Raw genomic sequence first — 20,486 nt, 5'->3', positions numbered from 1 at the left:
GGCTAATCCCATTTGGACTTATGCAGTCCAACTTCAATGTAGCAGCTGGGACTAATGAAAGAAGGTCCAAGAACTTTTAAAAGAGAAATCAAATGGCAGAGGAGTAAGAAGGAATTTCAATAAAAACAAAAAAAAAAGTCCAGCCCCAAGTCTTGGTACCATACTTTTTAAACCATTATCTTCTGTTTTAGAATCAACACTGTATATTGGTTCTAAGGCAGAAGTGTGATAAGGGCTAGGCAATGGGGGTTACAGGGACTTGCCCAGAGTAACATTGGTAATTGGTACCTAGGAAGTGTTTGAGGCTAAATTTGAACCCAGGACTACTTCTTAAGTAGCTGATTGAAGGTGGATGTCCATCCTTCTACCATTCCATTCTCTTTATGAATTCTGTGCTTTAGCTTATGCTGTTGCCCCTTAACTGTCTCCACCCCAAAGGGTTTTCCCACCATCATGTAACTTATCAGAATCTTAATCATTCTTCAAGGTCCACTCAAGTCCTCTCTCTTCCATAAAGCTTTTCCTGATGACTCCCGTTCCCAATGATTTTTACAGTCTTTGCACACAACACTTGCTATTTATTTTAATGCTTTGTTAAAGCACTTAATGTTTATGTCATAAAAACTCACTCTGTTTCCTTTGTGCTATCCCCTTCCTCCCCCAATTCAGCACTTAAGAGCAGCATCATTCACTTTAGCACTTAAACAAATAGCGTTTTGGCAAAGTTCTGTTTCAAGTGTGTCTATCTTTATCTCTCCTAACAAAGCAAGATTCATGAGGTCAGTGAAATATTGTCACTTTAGGATGACAAGGGTGGAAATTTAGAACTAGAAGGCACCTTAAAGTCCACCTCAGGCCAATTCCTTCATTTTGTAGATGAATTTGGGCCCATAGACATCAAGGGATTATACCAGTAGTAACAGAGCTGGGCTGAACCCAGATTCCTCTGGCTCCAAAGCCATTACTGTTTTTTCCCCCTACAATGCAATATTAGTTCCCTTTCTTTTGTATTGTATCTAGTGCCATGAGCTTGATAAATTCTCACTGGCTTGGATTTAATTTGTGAATTGCTACTGAGGAAAACCCAAGACTAGTTATTTGGCTAGAGATCATTCATGTCAATCTGCAAAGCTGTGTCTCACCTCTATATACCATATCTATTTCCAAAATGGGGCAGTTAGGTGGCAAAAGGGATAGAATGCTGGGCCTGGTATCAGGAAGTCTCATTTCTTTAGTTCAAATATAGCTTCAGACAGTTACTAGTCATGTAATCCTGGGCTAGTCATTTAATCCTGTTGGCCTCAGTTTCTTTATCTGTAAAATGAGCTGGAAGAGGAATGGTAAACCACTCCAGTATCTTTGCCAAGAAAATCCCAAATGGGGTCACAAAGAGTCGGTCACAATCAAACAACAAATTTTTTTACAAATTTTCCAAAACACCCTTCCTTTCTACTCTCTCTGGCCCTTTAACTCTCTTTGGAGGACTTGGGCCATAATCCAAACTGACCCCTGAGTGACCGAAGCACTGAGCCATTGCAAAAGGAGCACTTACTGGAAAGGAAGCTTCTCATCATTGGGCTTAATGCAGCGCACATAGTGGGGCGTTGTAGCATTCAGTGTCTCCATGAGCAGGTTCAGGGAGGTGCGGAACTGGGAATGAGGAAAGAAATAGTCATTACCTTTAAAACCATCAATCAAACAATTAGCACCATGGCAAGGTGCACACAGAAATGTCTTAGGTCTTTCAAGATTGAGGTTTAGGTTGCCGATTAGTCACTAGACTTGTTCCATGATCTTGGGCAAATCAACTCAATTCTCCGGGTCTCATTTTCTTCTTCTGTACATACTTTTCTTACCTACTTCATCATCTTCTTGCATAGATTAAATGAGATAGAATGGACATGAAAATGCAATTTAACCATAAGGTATTGGTACTGGAGTTGGCTTGGACTTCTTGATATTATGTGGGAGGTCCTAGGTAAGTAGGATAGAAGAGAACTATCTTTTTCTTAGCACCCAAGCATTGTGAGACAGCAGAAGCTAGGACTCCTACCAGATCATGGAGCTCCATTAACACATATTAGCTTAGAGTCAAAACCTCTCACTAGGACAATAAGTTTGAACTCTTTTTTCTGCACCCATGATGTCAAGCGAAACTGACCTGATGCCCCACAGTTTTCTTGTGCTCCTTGTTGGCAGCTTTCATGGGAGGTCTAGCAGAGCGGACACTGATTTTTGAAGATGCCCCTTTCCCAGATGAAGGAGCAGGTACTGTGTCTTTGTCATCTTGGAATAAGTCAGCCACCAGTGGAAACTAGAAACAAATACAGAAAGAATAATTATCCCTTAGACTTGAATAGCATTCTATATGCCTCTTCAAAGAGCCTTTCCAATACTCTATCTCACTCAATACTCACAATAACCCTATCAAGAAGACAGAGCAGGTAATATTATTGCCATTTGAAGATGAGGCAATTGAAGCTCAGAGAGACTAAGAGACTTACTGAAATTATAGTGGATAAGTCACGTCTGGATTTCAAGGCTCATCATACCACAGAAAGAACTCTAATTCTCGAATTAGAGAACCTGGTTACATAGCCAACTTCTGACTTACTATCTGTGTGATCTTGGGCAAGTCACTTAAGTTCACTGGGCCTCAGTTTCCTTATCTATAAAATAAGAGGGTTGGACTAAATGGACTGTTAGGTTTTTGCCAGTTCCAGATTAACAATTCTATGACCTATAACTAGTGGTATGATGTACTTTCCATCTGAAACTCTGCAAGCTATCTTCAAACTGTAGGCTACTACTCCAGTAGTCTCCCCCTTCTCATTCTACCAAAGAAAGAAATTCAGAAGAACACAAAACGATGTTGCACAGTAAGATTAACAATAACGACCCAAAGCCTCTTTCCCATTAGCAGAGAGTTGAAATAACAACTAGTCACCATTTCCCCAGGAGTTTACACACCTCATTTCATCAGCATGAATCAGCAATTGTTGCTAGGTACATACATTTGCCTAACTCCGATCCCCAAATTCATGGTCATACCGGACTCCAAAAATAACTCTATTAAAAAAATCCAGAATTTACTGGTTTGATTGCCTCATTTCCTCTGGGTTCCCAGTATCATTCACCTAATCCCATCCAGGGTTGTAGCAGCCCTGACCTGTTTCCACCATTCTCCTTGATTCCCTTCATATTTTATGTATGTCCTATCAATAAGGATACTTTGCTTTACTATTTTGTTGTCTCATCTACATTTTCCTGAACTAGACCTGGGTTTACCAAACCTTTCTAAGTCTATATATTAAGATATAAACTTCTTTTCTCATGTCAATTCTCAACATTGCTCTGCAGGAAAAAAACAAATTCCCTATAACACTTTGCATATTTTAAGATCATATATCTATAGCTGGAAGGGATATCAGAGGCCATCTAGTCTAATCCCTTCCATTTACTGATGAGGAAACTGTGGACCAGGGAGGATGCCAGAATCAAGATTTGTACCCATGTCCTTTGACTTCAGGGTCAGTATTCTTTTCAATGTACTATGTGAGTGGAAGGTGACAATCTCCATAAAAATCCTGCTTTGATGTCTCATCATGGCACGGAGGTGAACCTGGAACTCAAAGGCTATATCTTTAGAGCACAAACTTTGGCAGATTCTATCATGCTAGAAAGACTTAGAGTCTGGCCTTGGCAAGAGACAGGGTCCACTTTCTGAGAAGAGCCAAGCTTAGTATGGAGAGGCTCATAGCCAGTACACTGGCTACTTGATTAACTCTTTGGTCCTTGTATCCCACAAAGCAAACAACAAAACAAAACAGTCCTCAGTAGAATAAAATTCCATCTTAAAAGGTCTCCTTCAAAGAATGTTTCTTCTCATGAGGCTGCTTACTAGTGTGGTAAAGAAAATCATGCTGCAGCCATAGTAAGTATTATATTTGCTCCAATATTTCTGGTTTGGACCTAGCCTTTCCAAGGGAATATGCATAGGAATCATGAAAAGGATTAGAAATTAGCCCCTCACTGTGGTGTGTCACAAGGCTGTTCAGAAAACTCTATCATGTTCCCTTTCTTGAAAAGATTAGATCAACCACAGTTGGCCACAGGACCATTTAATCTCTCATTTAGTATGATGACCAATTGTGTGATTTTATAATCCTGGAACCCACTTTCACTCTGGGTTACAACAGAATTTACTGAAACCAGGTGCAAAAAGACTATGCAAGGTCAATAGGTAATCCCCAGACTTAACACTTGGCAGAACCCAATCTCTAGCAGATATTTGCAGGTGTTCCCTTCTCCAAACCTTTCCTTGCACATTAAGGAAAAAGTTCCTTGATGAAGATAATTAAAGTGTTCTATAATTTTTTTTGTAAAGCCATCTAATTTATCTACATAGGAAATGAATATTTGGAATATAGATAGGCTTAAATAGTAAGAGATATTCATTCAATAAGCATTTATTAAGCACCTACTGTGCTCCAGGCACTGTGCTAAATGTTAGGGGCATAGAAAGAGGCAAAAGACAGTTTCTGCTGCAGAGGAGATAATCTAGAGCAGCGTTGGTGAACGTTTTTGAGATTGAGTGCTCAAACTGCAACTTCAAGCTGCCTGTGAGCTCCCTGCTTTACTCCAAATAATGGAGAGAGGAAATGCACACACTGGGTGACTGGACAGAGGAATGGGGCATGCAAAAAATGTCCTCTGGCACTGTGGAAAGGGGAAATGGAGTTGCCCCTTCCATTCCACCCTGGTACCTGTGCCATGGCTTCACCAACATGGATCTAGAGTCTACTGGGGGAGACAACATACAAATAAACACATACAAAGCAAGCTCTATAGAGACTAATAGGAAACAACAGAGTAAAGGTACTGGAACCAGGAGGACTTAGAGAAGGCTTCCTGTAGAAAGTGGTAATTTTAGTTAGAAATTAAAAGAAGTCACAAAGGTCAGTAATCAAAGCAGAGGAGGTAAAGTATTTTAGTTATGTTGCTGTTCAGTAGTTTCAGTCATGTCTTTGTGACCCCATTTGGGGTTTTCTTGGCAAAGATACTGGAGTGACTTGCCATTTCCTCCTCCAACTCATTTTATTGAGGCACTGAAGCAAAGAAGGTTGAGTGACTTGCCCAGGCTCAAACAGCTAGTAAGGGTCTGAGGCCAGATTTGAACTTATGAAGATGAGTATTGGCATAGGACATAGCCAAAGAAGTCTTCTATGCCATGGGAAGATTATGGATTACAGTAATATGAATTCTATAGTTTGAAGAATAGATCTATTCTGAGTTGGCTTTTCCCCTCCTGTTCTGCCTGGCTGCTTTTGCTTGTTAATTTTTCCCCATTTTTTTTTTTTTTTGCTTCTATTCTCTGAGAAGGATGATTTTATGGAAGCTTTTTCTCTGGTTTGGAGAAAGAGCACTTGGCATCACCCATTTTGTTCTTAAAGGTCTCTTACTTTTCCTGAGAGTTGGAAAGCTCAAGAACTGTCTTGCTTTTTTCTTACTTTAACACACCCCAGCAAGAGCAATCCAATGAGACCCTGATAATGGTATCTTTATTGCTCTGTTCTAGTTATCATTTCAAGCACTTCTTGTCCAATCCCCCTGTTCTCTCTGTGGGCAAATATAGCTGTTTCTTATGAACTTTAACCCTATTCACATTTTTTTGTAGGTCTTTCTCTATGTCCTGATTATGGTGTGTGATGATTTACTATTGACTGTTAAATATAAGTTCCTAGTGCATGCAGTTAGGCAATAAAAATTTATTAAGCAGCAACTGTGTATCAGCTATTCTGTTTACTGTTAAAGATAAAAAGAAAGGTAATTGGAAGCTTCCCCTCAAGGAGCTCACAATCTAAAGGGGGAGATACCATGTAAATAACTACATGTAAACAATATGTATGATAAGATAAATGGAAATAATCAACAAAGGGAAAGTATCAAAACTAAGAGAGATTGGGAAAGGCTTTCTGTAGAAGGTAGGATTTTATCTGGGACTTGAAAGAAAGTAGGGAAGCCAGGTGAGAGGGCAGAAATGAGCAGGGCAGAGGCATAGGGCACAACCAGGGAAAATTATCTTATAAAGGGCTCTGAATGCCAACAAAGTAGTTATTTGGTAGAGCTAATTCCAATTTTTCTACTTGACATTTGAATGAATATTTCTCCAATATTTTCAATGTGTATTTCAATTCTCTATGATTAATAAATTTAGATTATAGTTTTAAAAGATTTATAAAAGCGTAAGTTGAAGGGTACAATCTGTCAAGATGCAGCATTGCCAAAGTGAAAAAAGCTGAAATTCACAAGCCTTTTGGAATACGTATGTGTAGATGAAGCATTTGTCCATGAGATGAAACTTGTTAACATTCCCATGCATTTGAGAAAAATCTCAGAATATTCCTGAAAATACATAATAGGGGAGGAAATAAACAATTGTAGAGTCTCTATACATGATTCTGAAGGTAATAGGCTGCCCATAGAATTTATCGAGTAGAAGAGACAGGTTAGACTTGGGCTTTAGGAAAATCATTTTGGCAGATCTGTAAAGGGGATGCTGGAGGGGGGACAGGACTAATACAAAGACCCCACTTGAAAGGTTACTGTAAGAGTTGAGACAAGAAAATGATGAAGGTGTGATCTATGGTGGTAGGTACGTAAATGGAGAGAGAAGAGGACAGAAACAATACATATGCTGTGGAGGTAGAAATGACAAAATTTAGAAATTGAGTAGCTATGTGGGATAAGGAACCTAGGATTAACAATGAGGTAAAACACAGATCTGGCCAAGTCACTGACCAAAATCTTCAGTGGCTTATTAATGTGAGGACAAAATGCCCAAATCTTTTGACTGGTATTGAAAGCCTTCCGCCTCCCATTCCAGTCTTTTTTCATACAGTTTCCACTCTGGCCAAATGAGTCTACTAGCTACTACTTACACATTCTGGCTTTTGCCTCCTGTGCAATTCAATCTCACATATTTGGAATATATTTCCTCCACACCTCTGTCCTTTAGAAGCCCAAACTTACTTCAAAAGCATAATTCAGTTACCAATTTATCCTGATTCCCAACCTCAGGTGTTCATTCTCTTTTCCTCCTAAAATAACTTTGTTATACTTGAGTAAAAATTTTCTCTTCTTTGTTCTCTCTCCTACCCTCTACTTCCCAGTGTAATGTTATATTCCTCTAGGCAGGAGCAATTTCATATTCATGTTTTTATCTCTTGCCTATTGTGGTGTATTGATCATAATAGGGAGATAATAAATGCATCTTGATTTGAATTTAAATTGAACTGAATTGTTTGATTAATTCCTCCACTTAGCCAAATCCATTACTGATATAATTTGTAATTCAAGTATCACTTTCTCCATGAGTATTATAGCTTTCACTGGTCTATTTTTTTGTTCTTTTCTGAACTCATATAGTAAAAGTTTGAACTCTATATCTATTACATTGTCCAGACCTCTTGCAGCAGTTAAATTCGGAACCAAGACTGAAATATGCCATGAAATCCAGGGAGCTCTAAGTATATTAGAAATGGAAGGGAAATTTAGATTTTATAATCCATCTTTTGGGTCTCAGCCAAAAGACCTGGACACAGGGCAAAAGAGTTGTAATGATGTTCAGGGTAAGGCAGTCTTCTGGGAATTCTATGAACTCTAAAGAGATTTCAGATTTGACAAGAGGGCAAACACCCACCTTGACCTTAGAAGAGTGGACTTTTAGATACAAAACAAAATGTAGAAGCCAAAATAAACAAGTGAGATGCAGAGAAGTGAGCAGAGAAGGTCAAAGACTTTGACCTTGGAAGATAGGTAGAGAATTGCCAATGCTGAAACAACAAGTCATAGCCAGTTCTTAAATGCTGAACTTTTTCTAAATTACACTGGCTTCCCCCTGCTCCCCAGTAACAGGATGAGCTCTGTAGAGGCAGAGAGACATTCTGGAATCTTCTACTGACCATCTGAGAAGCTCTAAAAAGGTTGTTGGTGAGACCAATTTGGAGAGTTCTTGTGCTGATCTAGAGTACTGAAATTTACTCTTCCTTATCTGCTCCTTTTATTCCCTTTCTTGATCTGTTCCCTAATGGGGATCTGAAGAGAGGGAAAGCCTGCTATGCTGACCTTTCTTCCCTTCTTTTTGTAGCAGCAGATTGTGGCCTCTGGTTTTAAAACCAGTATCTCTTTAAATAATTTTGTTTTAAGTGTTTTCTCAGTATAATATGTGATACTGTATTAAAATCCAGATGGCTGCTCAAATCTATACTGATTCTGTTGAGTTGGATGCTAGTAGTGAGTTTGAGAATGGAAGGAGGACTAATCTGAAAGGGAATACGGGTACTGAAGCTTCATAAACCCAATATGGATTTGCTGGTACAAACTGGCTAGAACTTTGAGTCACATATTTTTTTAGAGCATGCAAAGGAAAAAGAAAAAAACCCTATATTTTGTGGTCAATCTCTCTCTGAGACCAGAAACAATAGTTAGCCCCAAACTATATGGTGGCAATGTGCTTGCAATCTCTTGACTACTCTCATTTTTAATGTATTTCCTGAAAGAAAGAAAGAAAGAAAGAAAGAAACAAACAAACAAACAAAGAAAAAAAAGAGAGAGAGAAAGAAAGAGAAAGAAAGAGAGGAAGGAAGAAAGGAAGGAAGGAAGAAAGGCCCCTTCTCAAAGAGAGTAATGGGATAAGAACCAGACTTCCATCAAAAGGAAGAAGGAGAAGGAAGAAAAAGGAATTTCTTCTTCACTAGCACATTAAGTTCATCCTGCCATTTCTACCAGGACCACCTGCTACCTGAGGATTAATTAAATTAATCAAAGGCATTGGTGAGTTAGGGGGATACCTATCCCAAGCATGTGAAGACTTCTCCTGTAGAATGGGCTTGTGAGAACAATTTGTTCCAATGACCATTGAGGCAGCAGAAATAGGCACAGTGGAGTGCTTAGAGCTTGGTCAGACATGAAGAAGCCACACTTATTCACTGCTTCCTGGACTATCACAAGTTGCCCTGACTTTTGTCTTGCCATCATTGGACTTCAATGACTTTAAAAGAGAGAATGAAGCTGATGACTTTTCACAACTCAAACCTAATATATACTTGAGTCAAAAGACATCAGTAATGTCATTTTGGTTCTATTCAAGTACAAAGTACAATAACCAATAAAACAATATAAATGACATTAGAGACCACCTAGTCTAGTGTCCTCATTTCATAAATGTAGAGATTGGGGCACAGAGGGGTAAAGTGACTTGTCTAAAATCACACAGCTCCACAGTCCAGAACAAGAGCATTCAGGTCTTTTGACTTTTAGCCCAGTGCTTTCTACCCCATGTGAGTTTTGTATCATTATTAGTATGGACTAAGATTTACAGACTACTCAGTAAATATTTGTGCTGAGAACTAGAGATACAAAAAGTGTAAGATGATCCCTATCCTGGAGAGGCTTACAATTTAGAGCAAAAAGAGCTGAGTCTTGGAATAAAAGGTCTTGGGTTCAAATTCTGGCTCCTCCACTTACTATTTCTGTGAATTTATGGAATTCACTTAGTCTTTCTGAGCCTCAGCTTCCTCATAAGTAAAATGTGAAGGATGGACTTCTAAGGCACTTCTAGTTCTGAATCTATGCTCATAAGAAAAATAAACAAATTTATTCCCTACTAACGTCTTTTGAACAATTTATCATTTCATTTAATCTCAAAAGAAAAAAATTCATACATCTCTCAAGTGGATATTTGGATAACCCTTAAGGGTAAAATCACAGAGTTAAATATTAGGCATATGTAGTTGTAGAACAGTCATTTGGAGGGACAAATAGCAGGATATGGTGGATGATAACAGACAGCAGAATATAGGGGATAATAAATTTACATCCACCCTCCCACATTTCCAAAGTCTATTCTGACAAGGGGAAGTGTTGATTGAAGGGGAATGAGAGCTCTTTGTCCTGTAGAATCTATGGGCAAAGAAGTAAGTTCATTTACAGTGAGGATACCATGTAGTAAGCTGGGCAGGGAAGAGCTTCCTTTCTCTTCCCCTTAGACTCTGTGATCCCAAGAAATGGGTTTGAAGTTTGGGGTTTTGTTTCATTTATCCTTTTAAGTTCTAGGTGCAGTGAGTAGTGTCTTGGACTTGAGAACTCTAGCTATGGAAACCTTGGATTCAAAATTCCAGGCTGGATGTTACAATCAGTCCAGGAAACGAAGGTATAGGGAGATAAACTGGGAGGGCTTCCTGGAAGGGCTGACTTAGAACTTGGTGGTGCCAATACTACACAGGACCTGGTTTAAACTTCGGACCTAATACCTCTCCCTTCCCTAGAGACTTATGGGTGGAGGTGGAATATATCCCGAACTGTTGGGGGGGGTAATGTTTTTATGTTTGTTTTAAATATACCTCTGAAATAAATATTCTTTTGTAAAAATGAACTGGACTATCTAAATGGTAAAATGAAATTGGGTGCTTGGGCTTTTAAAAGGGGGAATATAGTAGATAGGGACTTACAACAGCACAGTGGAAGAGAGGCCTCCCTCAACTCTTAAGGGTACTGGAGAATTTGAAGGGGCAGAATTTTTTTTTAAACCCTTAACTTCTGTGTATTGGCCCCTTGGTGGAAGAGTGGTAAGGGTGGGCAATGGGGGTCAAGTGACTTGCCCAGGGTTACACAGCTGGGAAGTGTCTGAGGTCAGATTTGAACCTAGGACCTTCCATCTCTAGGCTTGCCTCTCAATCCACTGAGCTACAAAAGGGGGCAGAAACTGAATAAAGCTGGCCTTCAGGTGGGAAAGGGAAAGTCCTTGTTAAAACAAAAAATAAGCATGGCTCCAAAGAAGAGATATGAAAAAATCCTACTCTTTACCTCTCCCCAATCTCCTTTGCAGAGGTGGGAGGTTCACAAGTGTGGAACATTACCTGAAATTTTCATATTTCTTTTAATGTGCTGACTGGTTTTACAGATGGTTCTCTCATATTCTCTCTCTCTCTCTCTCTCTCTCTCTCTCTCTCTCTCTCTCTCTCTCTCTCTCTCTCTTTCGATAAAAAAAATAGTTCCTATATGGAATGGCTCTCTGGGAAGGGGAGGAATGGGGGGTGGACTTTAAGTGATGTTAAAAACAAAAAGATAGCAATATAAATTTATTTTTAAAACAAACAAAAAAGAGGTTGGAAAATGTAAGAAGCATTCCTGTCTTCTCTTCCCTTGGATCCAGTAAGCATCCAGTGCCTACACAAATTATTTGCATTTCAATGGACAAGTCTGAAGGGATAAGTTTTTACCTTTTGTCAGTGAAAGGTTTACTCCTTCTTCCCAATCTTTAATTTCTCTGTTCTGGTTTTAAACTCAGAGGTTAAAATCACCATCATTAACTCAAAGTCAATGAGATTTACAGATATGGGTACAGTATCTGCCTTTCTATAGGATGTGATCACTGTCTTGTTGGATTAATCAGACCATATCATTCTTATACAATGAAGAAAAGAACATTTACTGGTTATGTGACCTTGGGCAAATTACTTGAACCCTCTGAACTCCTCACAGGTAAAATAGGCACCATATCTACAGATTCTCCTCAACACATCTTTTATCTGTTTCCTTCTCTCTATTTACACCATTTTGTTTAATCATTTTTCAGTTGTGTCTGACTCTTTACAACTTCATTTGGTGTTTTCTTGGCAAAGATACTGTAGTAGCTTGCCATTTCCTTCTCCTGTCCATTTGACAGATGAGGAGACTGAGACAAACAGTTTAATGACTTACCCAAAGTCATACAGCTAGTAAATGTCCAAGGCCACATTTGAACATGAGAAGATATCTTCCTGACTCTAGGCCCAGTGCTCTATCCATTGGACCACCTAGCTGCTCTATTTACACCATAACCACTCTAATTCAGGGTCTTATCAACCCTCCCGCCCACACTAAGGTCCTAACTGGTCTCCCTATCTCAAGTCTCTGCTCCCCAATAGCTATCAAAATGATATTCCTAAATAAAACTAGGCATTGACCATATCGCTTTCCTGTTAAAAAACAAAATCTTTCATAACTTTCTGGTGATTTTAGAATAAAATAAAAATGCCTCTGTTTGGTATTTAAAGTTTTTCCCATTTTGCTTCAGCCTATTCCAGTCTAATTATATATTATTCCCTGCTTATAAACTCAATGCTTCAAAGTGGCCTTTTTGCAGTTTCTTATATAGGACATCCCCTCATCTCCTGCTTCTGTGTCTTTACCTGGGCTGTCCCTATGTCTCAGGATTCTGTCCTCTCCTCCATCTCTTGGAACTGTTAGTTCTCTTCAAGGTTGGTTCAAGTTCAACTTTCCAGAGACCTTTCCTGATTGTCCTAATTGTTAGTTATTGACCTCACCTCATTCACTTTATATTTCCATTGTAAATATCTTATATCTATTCATACATTAACATTATATTCCTAGAAGAGAAGTGAAGCTCTAGGAGGGCAGGGGAGTATTTAATTTTGTGTCTCTATGTCCCCAGCACCTAGCATAGTATCTGGCACAAAATAAGTGACACATAAATGTGTGTTGATTGCTTAAGTGATTGAATCAGAAAATCGTAGTTCTAGAGCTTAGAAGGGATGGCAGAGTCATCTAGTCCAAGCTATCATGAAGATCACATGAAGCAATGGATGCCAAGAACTTTGTAAATTGCAAAGTACTATAAAAATTCGAATGATTATTTTTATTTTCCTGGGCAAAGCATACTTGGAAATCCTCAAAAAAGTGCCTCATGACAAGGGAAGTTTCCGTAGAGGGAAATGAAAATGCTCCAGACTAAGAAATCTCCATTACATTGTTCCCAGGCAGGTGGCTGCAAAGGTCATCCTGATTGCTGTCTACTGAATTGTCCCTCTGAGACTGGCAAGACTGCTTTTCAATTTCAGTGTCGGAGAACCAACAATTCCATTGCGGTTCTGGGCACCTCCTCAAAAAGATTTTCATTTCCCCCTTTTCCCATTTATATTTCACTGGTAAAACAGAACCAACTAGAAAGGGATGATAGGAACAGGCTGTGGACATGTTAAAAGAAATATGTCTATTAGCTTATCTGCCAACACATACCAACATCACAACGGCTGTTCACTTACTGGCCACCTAGGGTCATGCACTATTAAGGAAGAAAATGTAAATTCTACTCTGCTGTGATTCAGTCAATCTATAACATTGACTGAGAGTGCCCTGCTTGCAAAATGCTCTACATATTTATAGGAGTTACAAGGAAGAAAAAAGGCATTCGTACCCTCTAATTATTTTCTTTTTAATTCCCACATATATTCTAGAAAACACATGATATAATGCAAAGAAGACTGAATTAGAAACCAAGAGATCTGAATTTTAGTCCTGGTTTAGCCACTAACCAGATATACAGTAATCCTAAGAAAGTCATTTCCTGCTAACAAATGGGACGATCAAGAAAGGATGTAACACTTGATGTGTGCCTTGTATCAAGGGAGGGATGTAAGGATTCTGAGGGAAAAAGTTGATGAGGGAGGGAGTCTAGTCTGTACAAAAGGAGAGAGGAAGGGGATGGCACTCCATGTCAAATATAACCTAGCTTATCTATCACACTGAGTGCACAAAGCAGGGAGTAATATGAAGTCAATATGGAAAGATAGACTGGACAAAGAAGGCACTGTTGGAACCTGATTACAAATCAAAGCACATCATCTTTCACTTTATTTGCTTCGTGAGTTTTTTATTGTATGTGTGATATGTGTCACAGCATGGGGAATGTGGAAATATATATTGCATGAAAGTACTAGCATAACCTGTATCTATTTACTATTTACCACCAGGGGGTGGGGGAAGAGAGGGAAGGAGAGGATCTGAATCACAAAATATCAGAAAACAATTGTCAAAAATTGCTTCTATGTGTAATTGAAAAAAAAATATTTTAAGACTAGAGTCAGATTATAAAAGGTTTAAGCTACAATAGAAAGAGTACTGATTTAAAAGACAGAGGGGTTACAAATTCTTTCTCTGGTACTGCCAGAGTAATTCTGGGCAAGTCACTTAACTTTCATGGATCTCAGTTGAGAAAAATTGGACTAGTTGGGCTTTGGGGTGCTCCCTTCTATCCCTGGCTCTATGATACTAGGGTTTTTAGCTTGGTGAGGGAAAACTGAAGGGAACCAGTTTTATCCCATCAAATCAGCTGGCTGGAAGCAGTCAGCTCAGAGGAAAGCTTGTTTAGCTACAGTAGCACCAGGAGAAAGAGTAGCTTGACTCCCCTAGTGATTTTGGTCTATACCAGTGATTCCCAAAGTGGGTGCTACCACCCCCTGGTGGGTGCTGCAGCGATCCAGGGAGGCGTTTATGGCCACACTTTTTTTGTATTACCTTCTATTCTGAGTTCAATAAATAGTTTCATAATTTCCAGGGGGTGCTAAGTAATATTTTTTCTGGAAAGGGGGTGGTAGGCCAAAAAAGTTTGGAAACCACTGATCTATGCTCTATAATCTACAACTCCTTCACCCTGAGGAAGAAGAGAGGCAGTGGTTGACAAAAGTGGGATATGGGAGATGGGGAAGGAATTGGTCATGCCATGCAGCAAAGAATGGCAGAGGACTCCAAGATTATGGGACAGTAGATTGAGGACTTCTTGAGTGAAGGAGCATGCCACTGGCCAAATTCTGGGGCCTTAGAGGACAATGTCTGGTCTCCCTGCCCACTTAAAGTTCTATCCCAAAGTCCTGGTTTAGCCACTAACCAGATATACAGTAATCCTAAGAAAGTCATTTCCTGCTAACAGTCTTTAAGTGAAAACTGAATGATTATTTGTTGGGAAGGTTATGGAGGGCATTCTTCTCCATGTTAAAGTTGGAGTAGATGGCTTTTTATCTCTTTGTAAGGGACTCAGATTCTGTGACTAGCTATAAAAAAATGAAGCCTCTTTGGCAAATGAATAAAAGCTAGGTCTTTAAAGCTAAAAATTTTTGAAGGTATCTTTCCAGCAGAGTTTTCACTTGAAGAATCCATCAGATTCCTTTTCAGGGTTCCACATTCGAAGATAGAAGCTTTTAGATGCTCTATCAATCCTTTCCCACCTCAAATAACATGTCAATTCCCTAAACACTGAGAATCAATAGCAATTACAATCTCAAATACCCAAAACATAAACTCATTCCTCAACAAAATAGAATCAGATAGCCACAGGGGAATTTCCTCCCCTCCTTTTTTGAAAAAAAAATCCATTTCATAAACATTTAAAATATTTTATTTTACCTTCTACAAGTGCCTCTTGGAACAACTTTCTTTTCTACAGAATGGATGAAATTCTCATAGCCTCCATACACAATCATTTGAATTCTAATCTTGCCTTAGAACCTTATAGCACACCTTATAGTTGTTGTTTGACCAGTGACACAGACAGTGACGTCGTGACTTTCATATGTGTTGTATTTAAGTGAGACAGAATTGCACAAAATCATTAGCCTAACTTTTTCTTCCAGAGTCACAGAAGTCCAGTGGCAAGACAAAAGTCAAGATGACTGGCAATGGCCTAGAATTCAGTGGATGACTCTGGTAACTTTAGTGTCTGACCAAGCTCTATAGGCATTCCACAGCACGTGCTTTAGCTACTTATGCTTGTGGTAAACATCCCCCATCTCATCAACTGGGGAGTTAAAAACCATATAACTAAGCAAGTCATTCGCCCTCAGTTTCCATTTACTCATTTGCAAAATAGGGACAATAGCACCTATTTCTCAGGGTTATTGTGAAGATCTAGTTGGATAATGCAAGTATTTTGTAAACCGTAAAGTGCTCTATGAATGTTTGTAATTATCTTAGATGAAAGTAATAATTAATGTTCGGGACAAATTAGGAAGACTCTCAAGCACTGCTTGTCAAACATTATCCCCTGACAAAAGTCAAAAGGACCGGAACAGAACATTTGATTCGACCTAATTCAACTGAACGAGACATCAACTATTTATAAAGTATTTTCTGCACGTAAGATACAGTATAGGTACTGGGGATATATAGGCTCATGCTCTCAGTTTTAAGCATACCTAAGATCTAAATATAGAACTCGCTAGAGGCGAATTAAAGGGATTATTTTGCTTGATAGAATCAAAAAAGTCTGTTCCTTGATAGAAGGGACAGATAATTTCTGAAGAGTTTGTGTCCTCTGTATCTTTGAATTCACCAAAAAGACACCAGTGAAAATTTCTGTGATATTTTTGTATCTATAGGCAAACAATTTTTTGATATTAAAAATAATTTTTTAAAATTAAGATTCAATTTCTTTCTCTTTTACCTTTCTCCCCTCCTGTCTCCTAGAAAACCACCTGTTATAAACACAGATAATTAAGAAAAACAAATTCCAGAATTGTAGCTGAACCTTTTAAAAGTTGTCAAATCATGAATTTAGTTTAAAGCTAACTACCATTCAGTTCTAGAGAGGATTTGAAATGAATTCTTGGAATCACAGCCTCTTAGAACTGGAAGGAACCTTACTGAAGCCTAGAGAAGGGAAATGACCTTCCCTAGGTCACATGGAGCAGAGTCATAACCAGAACCCAGGTCTCTCTTCCTAGGTGAAATAAACATAAATTGCAGTAGTTTAACTGATTTTGCTCAGAGAAAGTCAATGCTATCCTTCTTTAAACATGGAAGATATTTAATGCCTGGGTATGTGAATGTTTAGGAAAATAATTACATGCATCAGATTTTTTTCCAGTTGGACTGTACACATATTTTTTGTTCTTAACATTTTGAGTGTCATTCCAGAAGGCTGAGAATGTAAATGAACACTGTATTTACTATATTTATTTGCTTACCTTTCTCTAAAGAACACAAAGAATAGTATTAATAATCTTCAAATACATAGAATCTGGAACTCTGCAAGTATGTACAAAATGACAAGAAAAAAAATAAACATAACTTGGGAGGCAAAAAGTAAAATAAAATAAAAATTTAGAAGATTCAGACTATCCCAGAATAGCCTGAGGGGTAGTATGTTTTGAATACTGGAATTATTCATGTGAGAATTAGATGATCATCTTGGGATTCATGTTCTAGAACAGGTTAGATGAAACGACCTGTGAGGTCCTTTCCAATTCTTAAACTCTTTGTTTTCTATGCATCTAAAAATTTTTGGGAAAAAAATGGCAACAATTATTTTTAGGTTAAGTCAAGGATTTGTTGTTCAAGCCATTTCAAAGGTGTCCAACTTTTCATGATCCCATTTGAGGTTATTTTTTTTTTTGGCTAAGATACTAGAGTGGCTTGCCATTTCCTTCTCCAGCTCATTTTACAGATGAGAAAACTGAGGCAAACAAGATTAAGGGACCTACCCAGGGTCACACAGTAAGTGTATGAAGTTGGATTTGAACTTGGGAAGATGAATCTTCCTGAATCCAAGCCTGGCATGCTATGCATTGTGCCACCTAGCTGCCCTAATACAAGGCTTAATTCTCCTAATTTCTACCATCCCTCTTTTCTCTACAGATGTATTATTAAAAAAAAGGAAGGAGAGAATTATTTGGCAACAATTGTTCCAGCAAAGCCCCCCAAAAGTTTGGTTTACCTAGGGGCAGAAATAGCCCCACAGATAAGGAAGAGTAAACTGTCACATGTAGGATTTGATTTCAGATGTTTATGGGTGGCTGAATAAAATTCTACATAAGAACTTCATTCTTTTAAGATTAAGACTGGTCTTTGTTAATGTAAAGGGAAACTGGTCATCCTCCGAGCACATGCTACAAGAAAATTTTCCCAAGAGGGCTAACATTGCAAGCTCTTTTCTGTCATGCTTATACTTTTTCTGATAGTTCTTACTGTTGCTGAAGAATCTAAGGGAATTTAATAAGATGGGAGAACTTCTTTTGGACCTCCCAGAAAGCTTCTTTTTTCAAGTATTTGATTTTTCCAATTATATGCAATAATAATTTTCAACATACATTTTCTGAAATTATAAGATACAAACTGTTTCCCTTCCTCCCAGAGACGGTAAACAATCTGATCTGGGTTACACATATATTATCATACAAAACATATTTCCACATTGGTCACTTGTGAGAGAATAATCATATTAAACTACAACTCCAAAATAAAAACACAAATAAACTAAAGTGAAAAACAATATGCTCTGATCTGCATTCTGACTCCAAGAATTCAGAAAACTTATTTTTTAAAGTCTAAAGACACATAGATGCCATTCTTTTCCTTCCTTCCTTTCTTCCTCCCTCCCTTTCTCCCTCTCCTACTCTCTCTTTCTTTCTCTCTTGCTTTCCATCTTAGAATCAATATTGTTTATTGGTTTCAAAGCAAAAGAGAAGTGAGGGCTAGGCAATGGGGGTTAAGTGACTTGCCCAGGATCTCACAGCTAGGAAATGTCTGAGTCTCAATTTGAACCCAGAATCTCCCATTTTAGGCTTGGATCTAAATGTACTGGGCAAATGTTCTACCATGTTCTAACAGAACAAGTACTTTCTAAATATTCATTTGACACCTACTTAAAATATTATGGAAAAGTATGAATAGCAATTAACTTTGTAACTTGCAGGTGATAAGGGAGAAGGATAAAGAAATGTAAAATAAATAAGTAGTAAAATACTTTCATATTAATCATTTGACAGCTTTGGAAAGCTAATAATAGACATACACAGAAGTTACCTTGGAATCAACACCTATGTAATGTTGTACTTAGTTATATAAAGCACCCATCTGTGAACAGAGAAATGGGGAACCAAATTGAGGCAAGGCATACTGACAGTTATACCACATTATATCCCTTGACAATTTAATTTCACAGGGAAAAGGAAAACATAATCCTTTTTTTTTTTTGCCTATAGTTGCAAAAACATTTTTCCTCTGGATAAATCCACCAGAGACAAAACCATATTGTCCTAATGCTGGCCTTTGGAAAGGAAATTCAACAATAACCTGCAACTCTGCAGGTCAGAAAAAAGAAACCTAATCATTGCTAACACTGATGTGATGCAGGGTTTTCCTTCTTTACCCTCTGAAGACCTAATATTCTAGAAGATTTCTCTGTACTTAAATTTCTGAGGGAGAAAGATCCTTTTTGCTATTGAAAGTGGGAAACAGCATGCATAATATTATTCATTATATATGTTTCATGTATTAGCTTGCCATGTGCTACAAGTTTAAATTATTACCACTTCAAGTTTTGAAAACAAGGCATCACTCTATAGCAATTATGCGACAGAAGATTTTTGTACAAGTACAGGTTGTACTTCATGACCTGTGAGGTTCCTTCCAGTTCTGAGTTTATTTTCCATGTTTTTTCATTACCAAAAAAAAAATTTGAGGCTCTCCCTAGAGACTAGAAGTATATCCTCACTCACAGTCTGCTCCCAGTATTTTTTAGTGTGGAAGCTTTAACCTGTTTGGTTTTCCCCAAGCTGGGTCCGTTTGCCCCTCATCAGATGGTCTGAAGTTCCACCAGCTTCAACCTCCTCCAGCAGCAAATATCCAGTCCTAAGGCATCACCTCTAGACCTAAGTGGGCTTGGAACAGCAAGTTCTTCAAGAGTATTTGCAATGTAATTTGATTTATAAAATGTAGATGAGTGTGGAATATTTAGGACTCAAATACACTGTGTAAATGGAAGCACAACAGTGCATGATGATTCTTTAACGAACGGAAGGCCAAGACCCTGTAGAGCACCAAAGGTCTGGGTCATTGTGCCCTCTCCCAAGGGTACTAGGACTACATAGATGGAAAATAGATCAAGTCGCCAGGAACATTTTAGCATTCCAGCCAGGATGCTAATGAACATTGTAGGAGGAATTCCATTCTAAGATCTCGTCTCTAAGATAGGGCTCTCAATGCAGATGAGATGATACTGGGGCTCTCCAAGGGTTCCAATTCACTTGAGATTGGGAAGAGTCCATTTGGATAGATCCAAATAAAATCCTCAGGAGAAGAGAATTCTGAAGAATCAAAGAAGAGCTAGTCTGTACCCCACAGTGGGCAGCTTTGGACGATATTAGCTCCCTTGGGTTTAACTTCTTTTAAACTATCTTTCTTAAGACTTCTGACAGCAGGGAAGGAAAGAATATTCCACTACTCAAAAAAATCAAATGTGTTCAAGTTGTTCAGAATAGAATGCTTTGGAACCCATGAAAAATTAAAGGAGGCAGCTAGGAGGCTCAGTAGAATGAGAACCAGGCTTAGAGATGGGACATCCTGGGTTCAAATCTGTCCTCAGACATTTCCTGGCTGTGTGACCCTGGACAAGTCACTTAACTCTCATTGGTTAACCCCTTTCTACTCTTCTGCCTTGGAACCAATATCGAGTACTGATTCTGAGGCAGAAAGTAAGAGTTAAAAAAAAAGAATTATAGAAGTGAGAGCTGTTTTTCTTAGCTCACAGCTCTGGCAAGTCTACTTGCTGGAGGCACAAATTCAGAAGGGTTCTCAGAGGCAATCTAACCTAACCTATACCTGAACAAGAACCCTTCTATATCTTCAACACGTTCTTGAATACCTCTAAG

The 20,486-nt window shown here is 38.5% G+C and overlaps 1 protein-coding gene across 1 annotated transcript in view; it reads right to left on the bottom strand.

The window, feature by feature from the left end:
- The window catches only part of MYO5B (myosin VB), a 582,592-nt gene that overhangs the window by 166,159 nt on the left and 395,947 nt on the right, over positions 1-20,486 (bottom strand). Inside the window, exons 15-16 of the mRNA XM_044681604.1 lie at positions 2,162-2,314; positions 1,553-1,650 (exon numbers count right to left, since the gene is read on the bottom strand). Coding sequence (XP_044537539.1) covers positions 1,553-1,650; positions 2,162-2,314 — 251 coding nt within the window. The remainder of the gene's footprint in view (positions 1-1,552; positions 1,651-2,161; positions 2,315-20,486) is intronic.

The sequence above is a fragment of the Gracilinanus agilis genome, chromosome 1 (genome assembly GCF_016433145.1).
Source record: "Gracilinanus agilis isolate LMUSP501 chromosome 1, AgileGrace, whole genome shotgun sequence".
Lineage (NCBI taxonomy): Eukaryota > Metazoa > Chordata > Mammalia > Didelphimorphia > Didelphidae > Gracilinanus > Gracilinanus agilis.
Note: the sequence above shows the minus strand (reverse complement) of the source record. Positions and strands in the feature narration are given on the sequence as shown.